Source organism: Peromyscus eremicus, chromosome 20 (assembly GCF_949786415.1).
Source record: "Peromyscus eremicus chromosome 20, PerEre_H2_v1, whole genome shotgun sequence".
NCBI classification, from domain to species: Eukaryota; Metazoa; Chordata; class Mammalia; order Rodentia; family Cricetidae; genus Peromyscus; species Peromyscus eremicus.
Window position 1 is genome coordinate 19163928 of NC_081436.1, and position 17065 is coordinate 19180992.

A 17065-nucleotide genomic window follows, 5' to 3' on the forward strand; every position below is an offset into this window, starting at 1 on the left:
ACTTGGAGCCCAGGCTTGGTGACAGAGCATAACCCCAACTCAAAAACAAACACAAAACCAGCTGATGGAAAGAACGGAGATCCGTCATTGTCATAATCGTGTGAGGAGAAGTGACTTTCAGACAGGATCACAAAGACTAAACTACACCGGACAGACAAGAGGACAACCGCTTACTCTCACGAGACCCGATGAAGATGAACGGGAGTGCAAGCCTGCCCGTAGGGTCTGCAATGGAAGATCTGAGAGGGGGGTGGGGAGGAGACCAGGCCTGCCTGCCTGCCCTCAGGAAACTGGACAATCTAGTTTGGTAAAGGGCATTGTGGGGTTGAAGGCCCGGGGAGGCAAGTCTGGGCCAGGTATGGGGGCCACAGGATCTTCAGGGGTTCTATCAAAGTGTAGGCAGTACCTCACCTCCAGACAAGCTCTGCGTTTCCCTACATGTCCTGCCTTTCAAGATGCCTTGAAAGGCCAGAGTGAGTCTGCCCATAATTTAGGGCCTGAAGGCTCCTTTAAGAGTAAATATATCACCCCTGTCCTTCTGGCTCACGGGGTGTTTATCAGTCACCTCGGGGACTAGCTTGTCCCTGAAGGTCCTGGAAGGCTTTCTAGGAGTCAGCGTGGCTCCAGTGACTGGAGGAGACCCTCTGGGTAGCCTAACAGAGGATCCCTAGCCAGCTAATCCCCAGGAAGTCGGGCCCTGGAGCTTCTCTCTACCTGCCCTTTCTCTCAGCAAGCCCCTCCCATTTCTGGTGAGCGCCAGGAACCTCAGCCCAAGGGCAAGAGCCTCCAGGCCAAAACAATAGAAAAGTCCGGAATGTCTGTAAGGGGAGGGCTAAGAACTACGCTGTGCTTAAGGCACTGGCCAGGGAGCAGAAGTTACATCCCTTGAATTTTTTTTTTTTTTTTTAAGTTTAAAAAGTAAAAGGATGCCGTTTTTAAATTACTTTCCTGTGCAAGGGACATGACGGGAGGGGGGCGGGGACTGGGGTTGGGTGGGGAGCTCGTAACCCTGGTTCCAGGCTTCTCCTGCTCCTGGCCTGTGTGTCTTGTGCCCTTTCACTGACTCCCAGTTTAGAAACCAAGCCACGCGTGCCGGCATCAAGCAGTCCGCAGCCCATCCTCTCCACCACGCATGTGTCCAATCACTGTGATCAGAGTGTCACGGGACAAGGGTAGGCACGAGAACCACAGCATGCTCGGCCTGTGTCCGGAGTAGGACGCACGTCCTAGGCACCGGGCCAGCACTGCAAAGGGCGCAGGGACAGGGACTGGCCTGTCCCAAAGGTCGCGGGCAGTGCATCCCGGGCGCAGAGGGAGGGCTCATTGGCGCCGCTGGGGCGGGCAGGGAGCAGACACCCAGGGGACACCGCTGGGACCGGGCTGGCGCCAAGAGGACACGGGGGCGCACTCACCCTCCCTAGTCTTCTTCTTCCTCGCCAGCGTGCCGCCCAACTTGCCCAGGAAAGACTCGTCCTTCTTCATCTTGGGGCCCCTCGGGGTGGGCGATCGCGGTGGCGCGGAGGACATATGTGAGTGCGCGCCACCCACCGCTGGCCGGGGAGTGGCCAGGAGGGCGCGGCTGCGGCTTCCCCGCCCCTGCCTCCTGACCTCGAGGTCCCGCTGCTGCAGCTGAGCTCCCCGCCCGCAAAGCAGCGGGACCCTGCGCGTGGTGCCAGGCACCGCCGCCCCCCTTTTGTGCGGCCTCAGCGTGCTGGAAGCCCAGAATCAATTAGTCCCACGAATATGTAAAGTCAGCTGTTGAGTCTCTGCCAGGATCCCGGGCATCCCTTATTGGGTCGATGCTTGGTGTGTAGTGGGTGCCTTTGTGGGACAGTGGCCTCACAGAGCGACCCTTCCCCCAAGGCAAGCTCAGCCAAAGGCTTCCGTGGGAGCATGAAGAATCAGGAAGGGTACCTGGAGGGAGATCGCAGGCCCAGGGAAGGATATTAGGCTACCATGGCCAGGTTTGAGTTGCACAAAATTGACTTGTTGCCGACCTGAGAACGGGAGACAGTGGACAGGGATGAGGTCAGGCAGGGAGGTCTACTAGGAGGGAAGTGAAAAGGTTTCTAGAGACACCGGGGGGGGGGGGGGGGGGGGTAGAAGCTGAGGCAAGCTTTGGCAGAGGGAAAGCCAGATGGCCTGTGGCTGCAGGCGCAGGGTGGGTGCATGGCTCAACCGAGATAGGAGCTATCAGGACCTGGGCTGGGGTGAAGCTGCCACGCCTAGTCATAGGGTGGGAGAGTGGGAGGGTGGGAGAGGGTTCCCTGGGGTGGGGGTGGGGTAGGGATGGTTCCCTCTCCCTTTGCGCAGGCTCAGATCCTCACTCCCTCCGGTGAGCGATTTCAGTTCAGGAAATATTTACAATTCACATTGGCAGAAGGGGTGGCCAAGCTGCCCTCGCCTTGGAATTCATCATGGAGAACGGGGGTGCCCAGTACCTATGGCGTTACTGGCCAAGCGTGGAGTAGGGGCAGTGGGGGACTCCAACAGGAGGAGAAGGAGCACAGGGCCAGAGAGAGTTGTTAGGGAGGCACAGTTCCCAGAGACATGGTTTCCAGAGACATAGTTTCCCTTCACTCGGAGAGAAAGAAAACTCACAGGCAGGGACAGTCATCTCTCACCCAGCCCAGGTCCTGGCAGCTCCACAGGCCATTTGGCTTTTCCTGGCCTACTCCTCAGTGCTGAGGCTGCTCCCTTCCTAACCATGGGGGAGCCTCTGAGACCCCAGGACCAGGGAAATCTCAGAACTGCAAACGCCCTGTGTCCCACGGGACGGTTAATCTGATTGTCAACTTGATGAGCTCTTGGATCACCTTGGAAACGAACCTCTGGACATACCTAGAGGGTTACCTACTCTGGGCAGGACTGTCCCAGGAGCTGGGCTCCCACCTGAATAAAAAGCTGTGGTGGCGGGCTGGAGAGATGGCTCAGAGGTTAAGAGCACTGACTGTTCTTCCAGAGGTCCTGGGTTCAATTCCCAGCAACCACATGGTGGCTCACAACCATCTGTAATGAGATCTGGTGCCCTCTTCTGGCCTGCAGTCATACATGCTATATACGTAATAAATAAATAAATACATCTTTAAAAAAAAAAAAAAAAAAAAAAAAGCTGTGGTGGCTGTTCTTGGTTATCCATTTGACCACCTCTGTAATTAACTAAAACCTAAGTGGCTGGGCGCACCTGGGAGGGATTTTTCTTAATTATATCACTTGAAGTGGGAAGAACCACCCTAAAGCCCGATCTTTTGAGGTGGGAAGATCCACCTTTAATCTGGGCTACTTCTTCTGCCTGCAGCTTATACAAAGGACATGGAAGGAGGAAGCTTTTTCTCTCTTCTCCTGCCTTCCCTTGCTCTTGCTGGCAAGGCTACTCCTCCACTGGCATTAGAGCCCAGTTCTTCCAGATTCTGGCACGTACTGAAAACCAGATGAGACATCCAGCCTCGTGCACTGAACAAGTACTGGATTCTTGTACTTTCCATTGGTATGCCGCCATTATTAGACAAGCTGGAACACAGCCTATGAGCCACTCTAATAAATCACACACACACACACACACACACACACACACACACACACACACACAAAATCAGTTTTGTTCCTCCAGAGCAACGGTGAATCCTGACCCCTTTGGGGATCAAATGACCCTTTTGCAAGAGTCGCCTAAGACCATCAGAAAACACAGATATTTACATTACAATCCATACAGTAGAAAAATTACAGTTATGAGTAGCAATGAAAATAAGTTTCTGGTCGGGGGTCACCACAACATGAGGGACTGTATTAAAGGGTTGCAGCAGGCTGAGCGGTGGTGGCGCACGCCTTTAATCCCAGCACTCGGGAGGCAGAGCCAGGGGGATCTCTGTGAATTCGAGGCCAGCCTGGGCTACCAAGTGAGTTCCAGGAAAGGCGCAAAGCTACACAGAGAAACCCTGTCTCGAAAAACCAAAATAAATAAATAAATAAAAATAAAAATAAAGGGTTGCAGCATGAGGAGGTTGAGCCACTGCTCTAGAGAACCCTGACGAATAGAAAGGCGAAAGGGAACTGAGTCGCAGCATTCATCTCTCTCTGCTTCCTGACTGTTGGTACAATCTGAACAGTGGCTGCACACTCCTACCACCGTGCCTGCCCCACCTTGATGGATGCCGTACCTTCAAACTGCAAGCCAAAATAAACCCTTCAATTGCATCTGCAACAGGTAAAACAACTAACATCCGTGACGAGGGCGTGGCAGACGGAAGGGGGACCGAGAGGAGGGAACTTTCAAAGATAAATTGGCAAACCTTGCAAAGTGCATGCCAGAGTTAGGGATGGGAAGGTAAAAAGGGGTCTTGAAGGCATCTCCATCTCAAGAGGGAATCTCAAGCTGGGGAGAACACTGACAGATCGTCGGTGTAGTTACTGATACTCCTGTGAGATGGGGACACAGCCGAGCAGAGCAGAGACTTTGGGACCTGAGACCTGGAAACAGACTGTCATGCCTCTGGCTTCTGTGGCTTCTAAGAATCTGTTCCACGTAGAGGAGCACACAGAAGACACTTACACTGTTTCGTGAGGCCCCAGCGCACCCCAGATGGAAGATCGCTGGCCAGGATGGGGCAAGAGAGAAGGAACTTGGAACTGGGAACCAGAAAGAAAATGGAAGAGAGCTGTCTTGGTTCTGGTAGAATGCAGGACAGCCAAGGTGGGAGACTGAAGCATCAGTGGCTGTCCTGGGCACAGAGAGGGGCCACTGACTCGAAAAGTCATGAGACTATTTCATCAGTGACCAGCAAGCACACAGAAGTCTCAAATTCCATTGGTAGTTTCTAATTTGAATACCATAGAGACAAGTTGAATCATGCCTTTTTAAAAAGGGTTATTTTGTTTTTAATTATGTGTATGTGTGAATGTTTGTGCAGGTTTGTATACATGAGTACAGGGGCCTCAGAAGCCAGAAGAAAGTATAGATTCCCTGGAGCTGGAGTTATAGGTGGTGTGAGTTCTGGGAACTAAATTCAGGTCCTCTCCAGGAGCAGTGTGGTGGTTTAAATGAGAATGGCCACCATAGACTCATGTATTTGAATGTTTGGTCCCAGCTGGTGGAACTGTTTGGGAGGGATGAGGAGGTGTGGCCTTGTTGGAGGAGGTATGTCACCAAGATCTGGCTTTGAGATTTCAAAATCCCATGCCATTTCCAGTTAGCGTGCTCTCTCTCTCTCTGTCTCTCTGTCTCTGTCTCTCTCTCTCTCTCTCTCTCTCTGTGTGTGTGTGTGTGTGTGTGTGTGTGTGTGTGTGTGTGTGTGTCTTATGCTTGTTGATTAGACGTAAGCTCTCAGCTACTGCTCCAGTGCCATGCTTGCCTGCCTGCTGCCATGACTATGATTATCACGGGCTCAGCCTCTGAACTATAAACTCTAATTATGTTGTCTTTTATTTTATTTTCCCCGGAGCTGAGGACCAAACCCAGGGACTTGCACTTGCTAGGCAAGCACTCTACCACTAAGCTAAATCCCCAATCCCTATGCTGTCTTTTATAAGTTGCCTTGGTCATAGCGTTTTGTCACAGCAACAGAAAAGCAACAAGACAAGCTGTATATACTCTTAACTGCTGAGCTGGCGCTCCAGCCCTATTCTTGCTTTTTTTAAAATGCCATACATCATAAAGAAGAAGCCTGAGACTTCAAGCTCCTGACAGGGGCCCCTATGTTTCAAGAGAAGAAGCCACAGACAGGGATGTTTGTTGTCAGGGAAACTGACATGGGCTATACAGAACAAAGGGGGCCTGGCATCTGAGTTGCATAAACCAGAATCCACTGTCTGTGGTGCTTGCTCCATGGTGAAGTCTGTAGCGTCCTTCCCTGGTGAGGAATGCCTTCTGCAGTCCCTTGGGCTGAGAGCTGCGCACTCAGCCTATTTTTCACGCACCACTTGCTGCAAGATGAGGTGCTTCCCTAGTCAATGCCGTTTGGAAGACGATTCGAGACTCTTGCAATGGTTAAAAATGGATTTTCATCCCATAAGTGTCGCTGGTAGCAACTGGAAGCATCCTTAGAGCCTGAGGAGATGGCTTGCTGCACTAGTGTGAAGACCTGAGTTCATCCCCCAGCATTCATATCAAAAGCTGTGTGGGGAGGCGCACCCTTGTAATCCCAGCACTTAGAAGGCAAAGGTGCCCTGGGGAGTGGGGAGGGGGGCTCCCTGGCCAGCCTATCAGCCTGTCTAGATTCATCAGCAAGCCCTGGTCCCAGTGAGAGATCTCGATTCAAACAAACAAAAAAGATGGACGAAGCCAGGTGGTGGCGCACACCTTTAATCCCAGCACTTGGGAGGCAGAGGCAGGCGGATCTCTGTGAGTTCAAGGCCAGCCTGGGCTACAGAGTGAGTTCTAGGACAGGCTCCAAACCTGTACAGAGAAACCCTGTCTCAAAAAACTTTAAAAAATATGTGTGTGTGTGTGTGTGTGTGTGTGTGTGTGTGTGTGTGTATGGATGGGTGGGCTGCAGAGACATCTCAGCAGTTAAGAGCATTTGCTGCTCTTGCACAGGACCTAAGTTGGGTTCCCAGAACCCACGTGGAAGCTCACAACTTCCTATGACTCCATCTCTAGGATATCTGACGTTCCCCTTCTGGCCTCCAAGGGAAGATCCCCACATGTGCACATACACATACACATAGGAGAAAATCTTAAAGATGTTTTAAAAGATGGACAGGTCCCGAGGAATGGTACCCAAGGTTGACCTCTGGTTTCCACATGAGAGTCACATATGTACATGTGTCCCACACATCATTGAACCCAGAAACACACACATACACACACACACACACACACACACACACACACACACACTTCTTTGATGCCTATGCTTTAATTTGCACTTTCCTTATAGAGAGAAAGGAAAAATGTTGACCTCTCTCCCCCTCTCGACCCTCAAGCTTTCCCTCCTGGCTGGCTTGCTTCTTCTCTGTTGATATGGCTCAAGTCAGACTTTCCAGAATGCCAGACTTCAGCAAACATAAACACTAATCTAGTCCAAAGAAAGCACCTAAATGGATGCAGAGAGAACCTCGCTCCCATCTCCGCAGACACGGTCCTCTGCCTCTTAGTATGCAGTGCACACAGCCTCCGTGACTCTGAGGATGCATCCCATTTAGAGGATAATTAGGAAAATTGGGTTAGGCACAGCTGCTCCTGTCATAGAAGCCACTTGACTGGTTTTTGATCTGTGGTTTCCAGAGATGCCGGGTCCTCATAAGCTGAGCGAAGGACAGGAATACACACTTTAAGAGCTCTTAGTACACAGGCCCTGGGCCCTGCACTGGGCTCCATGCTGGGTGGTATCTGCCGGTCTCCATTACCTACAATCCTGTCACCTACCCCATACATCTAGAGTCACAGGGTGATGCATTCAGATGGCCCAGGGTCTAGTGTGGTCTCTCAGGGACCAGAAGAGAGCTATGCTATAAGAACAGGAACCCCAGAATGACAATGTCACAAACACCAGCACCTCTCACCTGGCCCCAAACTTCAGCACATGCAAAACAGTGATTAGAGATGGGAGGGGCCGGGGGTGAACAGCCAGCCAGTGTTTGCATACCATACAATCATATTGACCAAATACACAGTGTCAGGGCTGGGGGTGGAGCTCAGTGAGAGCGTGTATTCATTACTTTTCTATTGCTATAATAAAACACCACACCCAAGGCAACTTGCAAGAGTTTATTTGGGCTTACAGAGGTTTTGAGTCCACAATGGTGGAGCCCACTCTCAGTACCATACTTCCTCCACCAAGATCACATCTACGTCATAATAGATGATGAGACGCCAGGTGCACACGAACACCCTCGCTAGCAGTTAATACCCGGCAGTCTCCATTCTCAGCTAAGGTGGTTACCCAGGTGGGCACCCATGAGTGATCAAGAACCTCATAGGTGTATATACTCAAGGGAGAAGTCACCCAGGGGTGCCCCATCATGTTAGCATTTCCACACACGCAAACTAATAACCTGCAGCCTGTGGTGGAACTGCTTCACGCGCGCGCGCGTGCGCGCGCGTGCGCACACACACACACACACACACACACGCACACGCACACGCACACGTGCGCGCGCGCACACACACACACACACACACACACACACACACACATACGAGTTCGCTGCCCTCACATTCGGGCTCTTTGTTCACCACCTGTCTGGTTCATCTGTCACCCACTTTTCACATTGCTGCAACAAAATATCCAACAGAAACAGCTTAAAAGGGGACTTGTTACTGCCCACTGGTCCAGGGAACTTCAGCCTTCGATGGCAGGGAGGGTGGGTGTTCTCTCCATATTGGAGAGAGCACAGGATCATATCACACAGCCAACTAGAAAACAAGGAGCCAGACTAAACCTGGAAATTCGCACAAATCTGCCCCTACCCCCCACCCCCTGCCCTGTGAGTCATTTCCACCTGCTAGACCCTACTTCTCAAAGGTTCCATGACTCCCCAAATAGGGCCACCAGCTGGGGACGGGTGTGCACACGGATGGGCCTGTGAGGAAACTGTCAAACCATCGCGCTCCATCACACTAAGTGCTTTAGGAGTTTTTAAAACCTGAAAAGTTCATCTCGTTTCCTTTTCCTATGACCAGAAAGTTGGTAACTTCCACAAAATATTTTATACAAACAGTTTTTATAGATCTAGGGGAGAGGGAAGGAGCCTGGAGTGGGGGAATCGGAGACCCTGAGATGTTTGCACTGCTCACCTCCAAACCTCCAAGCAATTTTGGGAGCGCTAGAAGTGTGCCGAGAAGAGGCAGGCAGAGCTAATGGATTCGCTGATGGAGAAAATGCCTGATTCCCCAGGTTACACTGTGGGAGCAATCTTAACTGCACTTTGGGGTGGCGTGCCGGAGCCTTCTGTAATCAGACTCTGTAAACTAGCGTTTGGAGTCGTGTTATTTAATCAGTTTGCTAATTTAGTGATTTGGCAGGAGAGTCGTCTGTGATTTTCACTGTAAAGGCTAAGAGCATGAGAAGATAACCAAGCCAGCCTGGAATCTTCAAACGGCCTCAACACTCTCCCCCACCAACCCACCGAGCGTGAGCCGTTGGGGTGGGGAGTGGGGGGAGGCACTTCTCACCAGCTGCGGAGATCAACAGCCTTTCATCCAAATGACGCTAGAAGCATCAGCACACGGAGACAACATGCATTTGCATTTAGCAGCAAGCCCCCTGAGTTTTCCTTCTGCAAACCAGGCAAATGAAGCCACGAACGCACTTCGTGCTCCTAAATATTTTATAGATGAGCAGAGAGCGAATAACTTGGCACCTAGTCTGCCATGGCGATCCCTGAAAAGAGATTTCTCCTGGCTTTTATTAGACGATAGATGAACAAGCTCCTTTAAATGTGCCTCTCTCATCCCCAGACCCCTCATCACCAATAAAGAAAGTGAAAAGGACAAGTGCTTTGATTGTGGATAGAAAGACAAATGCCAGGCCTGTTAAACATTTACACCTTGGCCTCACTTTGTTTTGCCCTTCACCTGCCACATGCTATCACCTGTCTGCAAAAGAAAAGGTTCTGCTCACCCTTCCCATCTAACTTGAGACCAGTGTGTTGGAGGAAGGAGGGGATGATGAATGGTTGGGGGAGAATTGAGGGGGGGGTGAATTTTGGGGTGAATTTTGGAGATCAGACAACCAAAGGACCCTGAGAGGCCATCACTGGGGGGGGGGCACACCGGAGGAGGAGTCCAGGGCAGGGCCTGCTAGGGCCAGCCTGGTACAACATTCATCTTCACTATGGAAGCCTGAACACAGTCACTGGCACAGACGATCTCACGGGGCTGTATACAGAGAAATTACTCATAAAGACAGAGAGAGGGCTCATTTAAATGTCCCATGTCTTTCCATGTGTTTGTCCCAAAGGTTAGAACGGGGAATACATGACAAGCAGGGCTAATCTGGGGAAAGATGACCCCCAACGGGCCTTATTTCTTGACCCGCCTCATGAGGTGAAGAAGAGACTCTCCCAAACTCAGTGCAGGGGCTGTGGTGTGGCTCAAAGGCCGAGCCCTTGCTGGTCAGTTAGTTGAGGTTTTCTAGAGAAGCCAGAAGCAATAGCATGGATGTACATCGAAATGGGAGTCACTAGATTGGCTTACATGGTACAGGCCGGGTAGCTCCACAGTGGCTCTCACACTGGACAGGCTGAGAACCCAGAGCTGCTCAGTCCACAAGGCTGGTTGCCTCAGTTGTCCCAGTGTGCTGCCAAAGGCCTGGAGGCAGGGGACAGCAGGGCAGAGCTACATCTTGTGATGGTCCCCCCAGCCCCCCAGTGAGTGCCCTGTAAGATTTAGATGTGATTCCACCAGTGACCAAACCCAACAAGACCTGCTATGGGGGAGCCGAGAATGGTGCATCACACCTGTGCACCGGCACGCAGAGGCAGGAGAATCATCGAAGACTCCAAGCCAGCTGGAGCTACAGAATGAGACCAGAATGAAATGAGCTTCAGAATGAGAGAGGGGGGGGAGGGAGGGAGAGAGAGAGAGAGAGAGAGAGAGAGAGAGAGAGAGAGAGAGAGAGAGAGAGTTTGCTGTGGAGTTCACTGTAACAAGTGAAAGTAAGTTTCAACTAAAGAACCTATGTACCTGTGTGTTTACATAAACCTTACATCCATGTCCAGACACATTCTATACACAAACACACACACACACACACACACACACACACACACACACACACACACGGTTGAAAGACACATCAGCAGGTAAAGGCTGACCCCAAAAAAAACTCAGAAAAGTTACCCTTTGACCTTTACAGGCTGCCTGTGGCACATGTGCACCCCCATTAATAACTTTTTTTTTTTTTTTTTTTTTTTTTGGTTTTTCGAGACAGGGTTTCTCTGTGTAGCTTTGTGCCTTTTCCTGGAACTCACTTGGTAGCCCAGGCTGGGCCTCGAACTCACAGAGATCCGCCTGGCTCTGCCTCCCGAGTGCTGGGATTAAAGGCGTGCGCCACCACCGCCCGGCCCATTAATAACTTTTTAAAAGATGTATTTATGGGTAAGGGTGTTTTGTCTGCATATATATGTCTGTGTACCATATGTGTACCTGGTGGCCGCAGAGGCTGGAAGAAGGCATTCAATCCCCAGAAGGAGAGTTACAGATGGGTATGAGCCACCACACAGGTGCAGGAGATCAAAGCCAGGTCCCCCGATCAAGCAGCCGGTGCTCTTAACCATGGAGCCATCTCTCCAACCTGTAACAGTAAGCTTTAAATAGACATATGTGTATCTTGATGGAAGCCTGACTCTTGTGGAGGGGCTGCTAGGGGTGCAGTTCAGGACGCCTTGCAGGCTGAGCTCCTCCCGGGCCTGAAAGAGCTCTACCCTTAACCTTGAAACAGTTTGTCCATGTGACACAGTTGGTTTGAGTCCTTTTCATCTGCTGATGCAAGAAAAAAAACATTTATGAAGAGTAAACAGGCCTGATTTCAAAACCAATTAGAATTCGTCTTGATTGAGAAAATGAATACTCCAGCAAGCACAGCAGGGCCACAGCTAAAATCGCAGCCCAACAAGAAGGGATGAGACTTCATCCCCGGTGTCAGCTCCTCCTCTGCAGTCACACACACACACACACACACACACACACACACACACACACACACACACCACAGTGGACCAGGGTGCCAAGCAGCTTCGAGCGGGTGACACTCTTGAATCAGAAGTGTGTCACACAGCTCGACTCGGTGCTGGGAATTCTCCCAGCACTGTCAACATTTCAGATTCACAAGGCAATCAGTAAAACGCAAGGTTTCGAAAGACTGTTCAAACATGAGTGATTTTTGAATATTTATTATGCAGAGCTTAACAGATGGGTTTAGTATTTTCTTCAAGGAAAGCTGGACAGAGTGCCTTTAGGGCAACAGACCACGCAAACCTCAGCAGTATCATCTCTGGTTGTATGGCTGAAGATGACCCAACTGTGCCAGAGCCCAAACCACCTTGTGACCGAAGGTTCTAGTTCTCTGCAGCCTGGAAGAAGAGCGCAATGGAAAGACTACTGCTCAGGGGCTGTATGCCTCAGTCACTGTGGGGAAGCAGGTGACTAGACAGATTGTAAAAGCCTGTCTTTGAGGTACAGCCACCCAAACATCCCGACACATGGAGGGACAAAGCAGATGTGGCACTCCCATCTATGCTCAAGAGATTCTGACCCTTGCTGGATGGCTTGGGCTCAGGTTTTTTGTTTTGTTTTGTTTTAATTTAAAAAATTGTACGTGTATGAGTGTTTGCCCAAATGTATGTCTACCATGTGCCTGCCGTGCCCACTGAGGTCAGAAGAGGGTATCAGATCCCTGGGGACTGGAGTTACAGATGATTGTAAGTTGTCATGTAGGTGCTGGGAATCAAACTGAAGTCCTCTGGAAAAACTAGCTAGTGCTTTTCGGGGGTTGGGGGGCAGAGAGAGCGTTTCAAGACAGGGTTTCTCTGTGTAGCCTTGGCTGTCCTGGAATGGAATGTGCTCTGTAGAGCAGACAGGCCTTGAACTCAGAGATCTGCCTGCCTCCACCTCCCGAGTGCTGAGATGAAGGGCCTGTGCCACGCCACCCGGTTAACCACTATGTTGGGCTCAGTTTTTAAAAACAAGAACAAAAAGATTATCACAGCAGAGCAAACTGCTACCATAACATGACAAAAAAAAGGTAGAAAGTGGGGTGGCCTAGGGCTCTAGGTGGTCCAGTGAGCGTAGACTATAGTTCTGGAGATGAGGGCTGGAGAGAGAGATGGTCTCAGAGGTTAATAGCACTTGCTGTTCTTCCAGAGCTCAGTACCTAGCCCCATGTCCGGTGGTTCAGAACTATCTGTAAATGCAGCTCCAGGGAATAGGACTCCCATTTCTGGCCGCCTGAAGGTACCTGCACACATATACAGACACATAAAAAAATAGAATACAAAGTTCCAAAAAGGAAAAAGAAAATCAGTTTTTAAGACCCCCAAATGAAAGGCTAGTGAGTGAACTCTGAGAAGTACCCACTAGGGTATCAGTGGAGAGAGCGAGGGGGAAGAAAGCAGAGTCATCGTCCAGGGTCCACGTCCTCAGATCCAGACATCCGCCGATCTAAACAGGTATTTTTTTTAAGCCAGTCTTGGAGGCATAGTCTATAAATCCTACATGTCAGAAACAGATGAGTATCTTTCTACACCTCAGATTTCATTAAATAACAATGAATTCCACAACTACACCAGCAGCAATTTGCTAACCGGTCCCAATGTCCCTCGACAGCTGGCCATTGGCAAACAGACTCTCAGCTGGTAACGCTGGCTGAGCACACATTCCACAGTAATGCATGCTGACAGAATGACCACAAAGGGTTAAAAAAGTCCACATGGCTGGGCGGTGGTGGCGCACGCCTTTAATCCCAGCACTCGGGAGGCAGAGCCAGGCGGATCTCTGTGAGTTCGAGGCCAGCCTGGGCTACCAAGTGAGTTCCAGGAAAAGGCGCAAAGCTACACAGAGAAACCCTGTCTCGAAAAACCAAAAAAAAAAAAAAAAAAAAAAAAACGGTCCACGTGGAGGGAGGGCTGCTACAGGAGAGTTCCAGTGAGCCCCTGAAGCTGGCAGGTAAGATACCAACAACCCAGATGGAGACTTTCTGGTTGTGCTCAGAGCTGCTGTGGGGTCACAGGGTCAAGCTGGGCTGCAGAAGTTAAGGACCACTGAGATAAGATGAAGGACTGGGTCCAGACAAATGGATAGAGGATGAATGGATAGACAGATGGATGGGCAAATGGATGGATGATGGATGGATGGATGATGAACAGATGAAAGGCTGGGTAGATGGATGATGGATAATGAATGGATGTTGGACGTATGATAAATGGATGACAGATGAAAGGATGGATGTTGGATGGATGGCAGTTGGAGTTAGTGGTATCAGATCTTGCCCTGCTAAACTGAGGGCCCTGGGACAGTTGGGGGTTCTCTGCCTATCGGTCCCTTAACACATACCAGGTGGTGAGACGGCAGGTTGGTGGGGAAATCACTAGCTCAATGTTCAGTGTCTTCATTAAGGAAAGTTGGGGACAGATGTAGCTCAGTTGATAAGAATGTTTGTTTAGCATGCATAAAGCCCTGGATTTGATCCCCAGAACCACATAAACCAGCTGTGGCGATGCACACCTGTAATCTCAGCACTCTGGAGGAGGAGACTTGAGGGTTAGAATTTCAAGGCCATCCTCAGCTACATAGTAAGTTGGAGACCAACCTGAGTTGCATGAGACCTTGGCTTATACACATTTACACACACACCCATAAAATATCAAAAAACTAAGGAAATTGGAATAAATCATCATCTTCAGATAATACTGATGTCCTCAAATTATAAACGTACACAAACTTTTTCAGTACTGGGTTTGGATGCAGGGCTTGCTTATGCCATGAAAAGGCTGTGTATTCCTTGGCCTCACCCCAACTGCCTCACTCAGAATGACTACAGAGAGGAGAGGAGGTACACAAAGATGGGCCCAAGGGCCCTGGGCCACAGGAGGCTCCTCTGCCCTGGAATTGAGGAGGAAGCCACATGGACACCTACATGTGGCCAGTGTTGGCCTGTCTGGAATGAACGTGTTAACAACAACCAAAGGAAGCCCAGGCTCAGCAACACTGGTGCCCAAGCACCTGACCTTCCCTTCCACACGGTTTCCATTTCCTGCCCGGAAGAGCTGTACGGGAACTTTTGCAGACAGACAGGAAATAATAAGGACCCTGGCTGGGGACTGTGGAAATTGGCGGGAAGGGTCAAATTCAAGGTGGCACGGCTCTGGTATGGCTGCTAAGAGCGGTGAGTTAATGTCTCTGCTTTAACGTCAGGTGGCAATCACAGTCGACCCAACCAGGCAGGTGTTGTGTTGCAGGAAATCCTGTCCCATTTGGTTTCTCTTCTTCCCCATTAGGAAACACATCTATTTCCACTCCCGAGTCCGATATTAAGGCCACAGTGTCATTTCATTGTGTTCTAATATGTCCAGCAGTCGCTCTGCTGGCTTGGGATTTCAGGGAAATCGGGTTCAGAGCAGTAATTTCTGGCTATGATAATGAGTGGGAGAGATTGCTTTCAGGGCTCTGACTCAATATAGGGAGGTCACTTTGCAGTCCATGGTGATGGATGGGTCCAGGACTGCTATTATCTTCACTAGACCAGGCAGACTGCTTTAATTGACCAGCCCATCGCCACCGTGACAAACACAGGAAGCCTTCCTCCATTAGGCGCTGACTGATCGAAGCAGGGCGGGGAAAAGAGGCTGTAATTTTCTCAGTGGGTCAAATTCATCGAATGTACTTTCTTTTCAAAAATGATTGCTATTTATTTCTCTAGCAAGATCACGCAGCATCTCCTTTTGCCCGCTCGTTCTTTGTTCTTAAAAGTTATCTAATGATTTGGCGAGGAATCCTGCAATTTACTTGTCAGGAAAGCGCCACGTTTGAAGCCACACTCTGGCGCTGAGACAAGTTGCCAGTGATTACCGTTAGCCTCGCTCCTCCCGGGGCAGAGCATCGCTTCTTGGACCACTGCTCCCACCCGGGGAAGGCAGTGTTGAGACAGCCTCCCACGGCTCCTTCTCACTGCACCGGAGAGTGTAAAAACATGCCAACATTGAACTCAAAATGGAGTAGCAATTTCCAGTCTTTGGGGTTCATCAGCGCAGGAGAGGCCTATTCCTCTCTATCTTCTACACTTACTCCAGTCCCACCCAGATGCCTGGTTCTGCCTCCTGCCAATGCCCTGGGCCTCTCCAACTGGCTGCTGTGGCCTCTGGGCTCCCACTGGGTGCCATGCCTCCAGCCCCCACCCCCACCCCCCAACTCTGTTTCACATCCTCACCCATCCCTATTTCACAGGACTGGGAGGCAGAGAATTTATACTCGATAAGAAAAGGCTTCTGCTCTGTTGTGGTGCTGGGACTCAAACTCGGGGTTGTTTTTCTTTTTTCTTTTCTTTTCTTTTTTTCTTTAATCTATCACACAGAGACTGGCAGTCTCCCAGTCCCCAAAGAGCTTCATGACACAATCAGTGATGGTATTAGTGGAATCTTTTTATTTTGGGCAATTGTGACATGTTGGCATTGTAAGATTGGGATTACTAAGGAACCCGTTTTCCCCCAGTGACCACTGTGCAATAGCACAGAATCATGTTGGGGAGACCAGAGCCTCAGGAAGGGCTTTCCAGGAGACCAGAAATGAGGCAAAGTCAGGACAGAAAGCCAAGAGGGATGGCCCAGCGCTCCTGAGTCGCCTTGGCCCAGACACTGGGGGATGGGCGCCATCACCACAGCTCTCCTCTAAGTATCAAGATAAGTTTCAGGACAATCAGCCTGGGGATGCACAGATGACTGAGCCAGCACACTCCAAGAAGGAATCCGGTGTCCTTGTAGGAAGAAGCAAGCTGGCTACAAGACCGGTCCCTTACAGAGTGGAGCAAAGGTTAATTAAACACATGGCAAACTCTGTCCCCGCCTAGATCCTTCCTTCCACATGCTGAGGAGAAATGAAGCATTAAGCTGCAGAGAATCTGGGCCAGGGCCCACAAAGGAGCTGCCTGCCCTCCTTAGCTTTCTAGCTGAGCTTCCGAAAGCCCTTTTTGAGACTGCTGGCTCTGGTCAGTCCACCACACTCTGAGAAGGGAGAGAATTCACCTTTCTCCCCTGGGTCTCTGGCTTCCACCTTGGCCCACCACCTCCTCTTGCTCACCCAAGAGCAGCCTACAGGGCAGCCTGCAAATCCAACAGGTCTGGCCAGGAGACAGCCAGGCTGCTTTGATTAAGGAGCCAGAGGCCGCTCCCAGGGCAGCACAGCCTTGATTAAAACCAGACTTTCCCAAGTGCCTTGCCTGGGTTCTCAAAGGTCATGGGGTCTGCAAATCTGTGTCGCACAGTTTCCGCAGCTCCCAACATCAGGACCCTAAATGGGTTCCTTCTTCTGTTAAAAGCATCAGTGAGAAAGTGCAAACAACTGACAACTTTCCCAGCCACTGAAGGGAACATCAGTTCCCACTGCAGGTGGTAAGGAGAGGGAGGCAAGTTTGCA

General features: G+C 50.5%; 1 protein-coding gene across 1 annotated transcript in view; it reads right to left on the reverse strand.

Annotated features, from left to right (window-relative positions):
• Parvb (parvin beta) overlaps window positions 1-1553 on the reverse strand; it is an 87651-nt gene extending 86098 nt beyond the window's left edge. Inside the window, exon 1 of the mRNA XM_059247778.1 lies at window positions 1413-1553. Within this exon, the coding sequence (XP_059103761.1) occupies window positions 1413-1527 (115 nt within the window). The 5' untranslated portion in view covers window positions 1528-1553. The remainder of the gene's footprint in view (window positions 1-1412) is intronic.
• Between the last annotated feature and the right edge of the window lie 15512 nt (window positions 1554-17065).